Source organism: Zea mays, chromosome 9 (assembly GCF_902167145.1).
Source record: "Zea mays cultivar B73 chromosome 9, Zm-B73-REFERENCE-NAM-5.0, whole genome shotgun sequence".
In the NCBI taxonomy this organism is placed as follows: Eukaryota; Viridiplantae; Streptophyta; class Magnoliopsida; order Poales; family Poaceae; genus Zea; species Zea mays.
The window spans coordinates 146,640,187-146,648,212 of record NC_050104.1 but is presented as its reverse complement, the minus strand read 5'-3'; the positions used below and the strand labels follow the sequence as shown (position 1 = coordinate 146,648,212).

General features: G+C 49.0%; 1 protein-coding gene across 1 annotated transcript; it reads right to left on the bottom strand.

Moving 5' to 3' along the window:
• Positions 1–364: 364 nt before the first annotated feature.
• Positions 365–3,810, bottom strand: LOC100194272 (Serine/arginine-rich splicing factor SR45a). Its single transcript, NM_001139311.1, has 8 exons — positions 3,682–3,810; positions 2,249–2,271; positions 2,082–2,135; positions 1,845–1,956; positions 1,581–1,730; positions 1,374–1,465; positions 1,185–1,248; positions 365–1,035 (listed from the first exon to the last, which is right to left on the bottom strand). The coding sequence occupies exons 6-8, from the start codon at positions 1,391–1,393 to the stop codon at positions 475–477; spliced, it is 645 nt and encodes a 214-aa protein (NP_001132783.1). The 5' UTR covers positions 1,394–1,465; positions 1,581–1,730; positions 1,845–1,956; positions 2,082–2,135; positions 2,249–2,271; positions 3,682–3,810; the 3' UTR covers positions 365–474.
• Between the last annotated feature and the right edge of the window lie 4,216 nt (positions 3,811–8,026).

The window sequence follows — 8,026 nt, the reverse complement described above, 5'->3', positions numbered from 1 at the left end:
CGACCTAGACACGGGACAAACACGAAGGCCGCGAGATTTCCACCTCTCACGCTCGTCTCCCTCCGGCTGCCTTCCCCCTTCACGCTCTGTCTCGCGCCGACCCATCTGAGCTGGAGCACGCGACGACAATTTACTCGTCGGTCCAGGGACCCCGGTCTCGAAACGCCGACACTAACATTATGCCTTTTATTTTATACATATGATGTTTTCACATACACACGCGTGCCACATACATTTCCACTAGTATCCCAAAATAATGAACGAAATGTTCCATAAAAAGGGACTCCACATGTCGAATGATTTTGTAAACTAAATTACCAAGTTCAAACCAACAATAGCAAGATAGCATCAGAAAGATAGCACAGAATGAACATAATTTGGCACAATGCACACATCCATACAGTTCTCAAGTTCGTAATATACGAAGTACACAAGTTCTGATAGATGCAAATACAGCGCATATCTTATAACCACCTAGGACGACACACCTCGCAGATCAAGCTGAGCGCTCCCTGGACACAGACCTGGAGTACGAACTGCGGCTATGAGAGTGGCTTTCCCTTGAATGACGACTCTTGCCAGAGTATCTGCTACGCGAGGGTTCCCTTTTACTCCCTTTCTTAGGAGAATAGCTTGTTGATCTCTCGGATTCTGGGGAATGGCTGCGCGAGTAGCTTCTCTGTGGTGATAAACTGCACGAATAGCTCCGTCCTCTGGCCCTTGGAGATGAACTGGATGACTTGGAGACAGATCTGTACCTGTGCCGGCGGTAGTATGGCGAAACAGAAGGTGACCTGCGTCTTCTGTAGCAGTATGGGGACCTTGAACGATACCGTCTGCTGTAGTAAGGTGAGTATGATCGCCGGCCATAGTAAGGGGAATATGATTCATCCCTGCCGTAAGGAGAGTATGATCGCCTTCTGTCATATGGAGAGTATGACCGGTCTCTACCATGACAGTCCCTCCGATCAGGTGAGTAGCGGGAACTGTAACGGCCCCTCCGATCAGGTGAGTAGCTTGTGGAGTACCTCCGTCCTGGTGTCATCGTATAACAAAAAATGTCAACAATGACAGGTTATATCAAGATAATTTTACAGTGCTTATATTTCTCTTTGAGGAAATCGGGCAAAGACACCCAATGGTTATAGACTTATAGGTGGTGATTAGTTCATGAAAACACTCACCACGGGATGATTTTGTGCCAAGATACTTCCCAGGTGTTGGGGTTCTACCTCGTCTTCTCTTTGCCTGTGTAATAGGGGACCAAATAAGGAAGTGTCTTTGATACCAAAAGCAAGACTGCAAGAGAGCAATCATCTACAATCTGAATAAACATATTTAAGAAAAATAATATGCAATGTAGGGCATACAACCCTTTGGCTGAGGTTGGCATGGTTTGGTGTTAGGTTGTATCAGTTTGTTGCAGAGCAGCTACCAACATCTACCCTGTTGCTGTCAACAAAATCTTCAATGGACAGAGCACTAAAATGTTCAGTGTAGAGTACTAAGGAATGATATAAATATCATTTAGTAGCCAAGTTAAATAAGAAAGTTAGATGCTCCCAATCTTATGATTTTACCTTCTCAACAGTTATGACCCGACCTTGCAACACAGAACGGTCCAGATATTTGATGCAGCGATCTGCATCTTTAACAGCAGCCATGGTAACAAAACCAAACCCCCGTGATTCCCTTGTCCAAGGATCATACACAACGCTTGCATCAATCACCTATAGCACAATCAGTAACCAAAGCGAATTGTTCAATAATTATATGAAAATTTCTCAGAAATTACACACTTTAAAGATGCAGATATTTTACTGTTTTCTGTAAAGGTTACCTACCTCACCCTCAGTGGAGAAGTGCTTCTCCAGATCTCGATCCGTTACACGAGCCGACAAACCAGTCACATACAGGTTGTTCCCAGGGTTTTCAGCATCACTAGAGTCGACACTCCTAAATAAATTATAGGAATATCAAATACTCCTTGGAATACAAGCAACATAGATGTTTCATATATAGACTTTAAACATACGACATTGGCAAAAACACATTAACTGGCCCAAGGATAAAGGGCATACCTAGAGCGACTTCGGTACCTTGTGCTTCTCGAGTAAGGTGAGCGAGATCCATACCTTTCACTTGTAAAAAAACTATCAGAACACCGAGCAAGATCACTTGAAGACAAATTGAAACAAGAAGGTTTTTAAAGTAGGTCATTCAAGGTTATAAAATAAATAGTGCTTACCTTGAGCCCCTTGAGTAAGACATCTGCAAGACAAAGAGGTAAAAAATATATTAACACCTGAAACGATCATTCAAATATACAGCCTAATAGATGATGACTTTGTGAGCATAGCTAAAATAAAACTGAATGAACTTCTAAAACATGTTGTGACTGCATAACATATCGGACGAGAAAGTGGACAGCTTACAGAAAGAATCCAAATTTGTCAATTTATCACAGAACTTGCATAATATATCAACGCAGATATTTCTAATTAAATAACTTCCCCATGCTGCTAGCTGATGTATCATGAGTCGACTGGTAAGCAATGAATTATAACCACCCTTTCCACATCTATTTCTTCTGAAGGAAATTGGTTCCTCCCTTTTTATTCCCCTTTTTCCACATAACTTACGTCCTGACGTCCAGAGTTTGTTCCTGTTCCCATCCCGAGATGCACAATACAGTGCAACTGCAACCCTATCCAGAGTTTGTTTCTAGCGCATCTTTTATATTTGCTTTTAAGATAAATTTTATTTGCGTAAAAATTCCTTTCAATATTGAATAACCAATTGTTAGAAAAATACCATAATGAATGATGTAGGCCAATTAAATACCTTTATGAAAATCTGTAGTTAGCGCTTCAAATTTTAAGTTGATACTGCAAACATAAGTTTAAGCAAATTTTAAGTTGATACTGCAAACATAAGTTCAAGGCTAGCCGCAGTGAAGGACAGCAAAGAATACGCTACACGCTTGCAGTTACAAATGCAGTAACAAAGTGCTGCAATGAGGTACCCTATATGCTACTGGAAATTTACAGTGGCCACAGGAAATGGTATTTCCAGCGTACTCTTTCCTACGGGAAACGCTAGGAGCTAGCATCGGTGGTATGAATACAATTGAAAAGAAATAATATAATATGTGTTAGTTGATATAGAGTTAAGATATAAAGTAAACATGGCTGAGAAAAATTGTGATATAGGGGAAAGAATTTTGATGACGAGGACATAATATTCCTTTTAGAGTAGGGATTTAGAGTAGTATGAATGTGGATAGCCTAAGACCAAGAAAACGGTGCACAGGCTAAGTTCAATCTCTTCCATCATCTCGAAAATCTAGAAATCTAGTACGTCTTCAACCTCAAACAACCACCGAAATGTGATCAACCAATCTCCAACCCTAATTATATTACTGCCTCATGGATAAGGCACCATCACAGTTATAGGATGGCAGATCATGGGTCTAATGTTGTAAACCTTCGTTCAGATGTTCCTAAACAAACACATCGCAAGTCAAAGTTCCAGTGGCATGTGAAACCATCAGATCAGACATGTGCCGCAAAACCAACAGAATAAAAACCGAAAATAGATAAATTTTCCACACACAAACTCGCACCGCACGACTATCATATCAATATATATAGAGAACACGGAGAAAATCGGGTGCGGCACCTTCGTGGCCGAGACGATGCTGCCCCGGAAAACCGCCGCCTCGTCTCGATCCTTCTCTTGCGTCTCGAATCGGTCACGGCACTGCCTCTGGGCCTTTTTTCCTGTTGGTACGAGCCCCGAGTCCGCGAGTCCGCCTGTGCATAAATGGAAGTTGGGCGGGGCCAGGTGTGGCCGTGTGGGTGATTGGGGAAGGTTCTGGACTTCTGGATAGGGCCGGACGCGAAAATTTTCTCAAATGTGGTTGAATCGGCTGGGCGCACGCGCAGTACACCACACAGCCCGCGGCCACGCGCACATGACGCAGTTTCGCGGCATCGTTTGATCCCCTAGTTTTCTTTCGTAAAAATATATAATAATTCTAGATTTCGAGACAACTATTTTAAAATTTACTAGTTACGTAGAATACTGTATTGCACGTTTGCATAATTAAAATATTTTATTATAAAAACATATTGTGTGCAGATGGATCTCGAGGGGTTGGAGGCTCTAGGGATCTAGCCCTACGGCTTTGTTCGGTTAATCTACTATTGCCTTTAATCAACATGTATTGAGTTAGATTAGGGTATAAATTAATTTAAATTACACTTCAATCCACCTTAATATATGTACTCCAATCCACTTTAATATATGTAGATTGAGATTAATACCTCAGTACCCGAATTAAACCTACGGAATGAAGCTCCATTGTATATAGAGAGGTGGAGAGTAAAGAAGAATAAAAAAAGAGAAAAATATAAAAATGAGGCCCCATCCTATTCGAGAAAGAGATAGAGGGTAGAGAGAAAACAAGGAGGAGGAAGCGAGAAAAAACTAAGCTTTTTACTAGTTTATGCTACCTCCACCACTGGTCATTAAGAAATCAGCCTCTTTCTTAGTGTGTTCCTGTATCTGCCAATATTTATGTGATCAAGCTAATGTTATTTATTATATATTATATATATCTAAAGATTGAAATGTTTCTTTAACCTGTTTTTTATTTTCAAACTAATACTATCTTGTTACGTCGCGGTTGTGACTTTTCGTTGCCAACAATCCGAGGTTGTAACATAGTTGAGGTTGAATCTAAAGGATCTACTACAGGATAAATACCCTTGGAAGCTAATCCTCTGGAAAGTACGGTAGTAGTGTCCAAATGTGCAAATGTTGTGGCAGGAGCAGGGTCGGTCAAATCGTCTACATGTGTCGGGTACCGTAATTAGGGGTACCCCCAATGCTCCTTAATCCGGCTGGGAAACATCTTCGGAACAAACCATAAACAGCTGATAAAGCGCGATTCAAGTCAGGGCCTCGTCTACCAAGGGACGCAACCTCATCCGAGCCCAGCCTCGGCCTCGGACGGGAACAGTAGTCCCGGGCGGATTCATGCCTCGCCCGAGGGCCTCCTCAGGCAGTAAGCGCACCCTCGGCTCGCCTGGAGCCCAGATCGTATCGCCCTACCAACCGACCGTATCACATGCGCATTTAATGCGTGGATCGCCTGACACCTTATCCTGACACGCGTGCCTCAGTCGGCAAGGTCGAAGTGACCGCAGTCACTTCGCCCCTTTACTGACCGATCTGATAGGAAAACATCACTGATCGCCCCGCTCCGGCTACTGTGCCAACCACCAGGGTAAAACTGAGTCACGATCTCCCACGAGTTCGGCCTCGGGCACAACAGGGAGCTCCGCCTCGCCCGATCTCAGGCCTCGGCCTCAGCCTTGGCCTCGGGAGAAGGTCTCCGTCTCGCTCGACCCCAGGCCTCGGCCTCAGCCTCGGCCTCGGGAGGAGTCACAACCTCGCTCGACCTCAGCCTCGGCCTCGGGAGGAGTCACAACCTCGCCCGACCTCAGCCTCGGCCTCAGGAGAAGTCTCCGCCTCGCCCGACCTGGGCCTCGGACGGACTATGCTACAGGGGATACATCATTACCCTACTCCTAGCTAGCTGCCTCAGGCTACGAAGGAACATGACCGGTGTCCCATCTAAGGTTACTCCGACAACAGGTAATGATGGTTCCCCGCGTGCGCCCATGACGTCGGATCGCTCTCGACCTCCTACGGAAGCAAGGAAACATCAGCAGCATCCATGCCGCACCGCCAGCAATGCTTCTACAGGGCTCAAGGCGCTTCTCCGACGGCCACGTTAGCCCGTCTTTGGGGCTCAAGGCACTTCTCCAACGGCCGCGTTAGCCCGTCTACAGGGCTCAAGGCGCTTCTCCGCCAGCCACATTAGCACATAGCTACACCCCATTGTACAGCTGGGCATCTCCCCTTGTATCTATAAAAGGGGATGCCCAGGGCCTTCCTAAGGTACATTCACGTTGACACACGTTCACGTTGACACACGTTACAACGCTGACGTCGACGTTCACGTTAACACACGTTCAAGTGGACATACGTGGACATACACACAAAGACGATGACATAGTGGGAGGCGGGGCAGACGAGACAGGCAGAGACGGACGCACGCAGAGACTCTCTCTCTCTCTCGCTCTCGCCCTCGCTCTCTCGCGACGCTTGTAACCCCTACTACGAGCACCCCGGTGCGAGATAACATAAGCCTCATTTCCCTCTTGTGTTCCATCTTGCATCAACCCATCTGGTCAGGGACACGCAGCAACAAATTTACTGGTCGGTTGATGTTCCTCGCGGGTCTGAAACGCCAACAGTTGGTGCGCCAGGTAGGGGCTCGCTGCCTGTTAACGGACACTTTCCCGTTGAGTTCCAGATGGGTAGCCTCCAGCAGCCTCTTCAGCCGGGGACGGTGCTCTGCTTCGGGAGTCTCGAGTTCATGTCCCTTGACGGCAGCTACGACATGGTACTCCTCCCCCCGCAGCGTGACAGCAACAACGGTCGTTGGCTCGCCCGGCGGCGGCGAACTCAACGACGACTTCCCACCATGGCAGAAGAGGAACACCTGGGTTTGCCCCGCCACCCTCCTTGTCGGAGGAGGAGGAGACGGGGCAACCGTGGCCAGGCAGGAGGCAGCACCTCGTCGGCTGTCGGACCAGAGCGAGTCAACGACGCCGGCACCCCTGCGGGGGACATGTCGGGTGTTGCCCTCGCACCTGAGACAACGACGGGTGTCGCTTCCCCGCTACGTGCCAACCCCAAGCGGACTGATGACGCCAGCACCCTCGTGAAGGACTTGTTGAGCGTTAGCCTCGTACCTGAGATAACGGTGCATTCCGTCCCCGACACGACAACACCACCGTCCATCGACCAAAAGGTACTGTCCGTTTTCCACCCTGTCCCTTTTAGATTCAGCTTTGATCCACCAAGCGACCCCGCTTCGGTGAGCGCTTTCGCAAGGGCATACCCTGACCTTCCAGGGTATCATATGTGGTCATCTTGGGACCGACTGACGACCGTCTCAACCTCCGGACCCGCGGGTTCAGAGGAAGACGACGACTCCGACTTCGGTTGGGATTTCTCCGGACTTAGTGATCCCAGTGCCATGCGAGACTTCATGTCTGCGTGTGACTACTGCCTATCCGACTGCTCTGACGATGGCCACAGCCTCGGTGACGAGGGTTACGACCCAAGCCGCGAGTGTCTCCACATCGATCAGGAGGATCACAGCGAAGACAACCACCTCGGCATGCCGCAAGATGACAACGCCCCTGTGCCTGCGTCTCGCGTTGACATCCCGCGGGAGCTAGCTGTGGTCCCAGTCCCTGCGGGGGGTCAGGACACATAGCTCGAGCAATTCCACGAGATGCAGGCCAAGCTCGACGAAGAAGCGGGGCGGCTTGTGTAGCTCCGACAAAACATCGAGCAGGAGTGGGCAGGCCGAGCACTTGCCGGAGGAGCGCGTCATCGGGCCCGAGACGTCCAGCGCCGTATCGTTGACGATGCCAGGGCAGGGCTGCCCCCGGCCTTCAGCGGGGTCGGCCAGAATCTAGCTGCAGCGACGATGCTACTCCAAGCGATGCCGGAGCCATCCACCACCGAGGGGCGACGTATCCAGGGCGAACTCAAGGGTCTCCTAGAAGACGCAGCGGTCCGACGAGCCGAGAGCTTTGCCTCCCGAAGGCAAGGGTGCCCCTTGGAGCATCGTGCAACGTCCTCCCGACACGTGCGGGAGGCCTCGGTTCGCACTGAGCGCATACGGAACGGGACGCCCGCAGCCCCGAATTGCCTCGGCGACGAGCAGCACCGCCGCGACCGTCGAGCCCGCCTTGAAGAGAAGGTGCGCCGAGGCTACCACCCCAGGCGCGGAGGATGCTACGACAGTGAGGAGGACCGGAGCCCCTCGCTCGAACCACCAGGTCCGAGGGTCTTCAGCCGGGCCATACGACGGGCGCCGTTCCCGGCCCGGTTCTGAGCCCCGATTACCATCACCAAGTACTCAGGGGAGACAAGG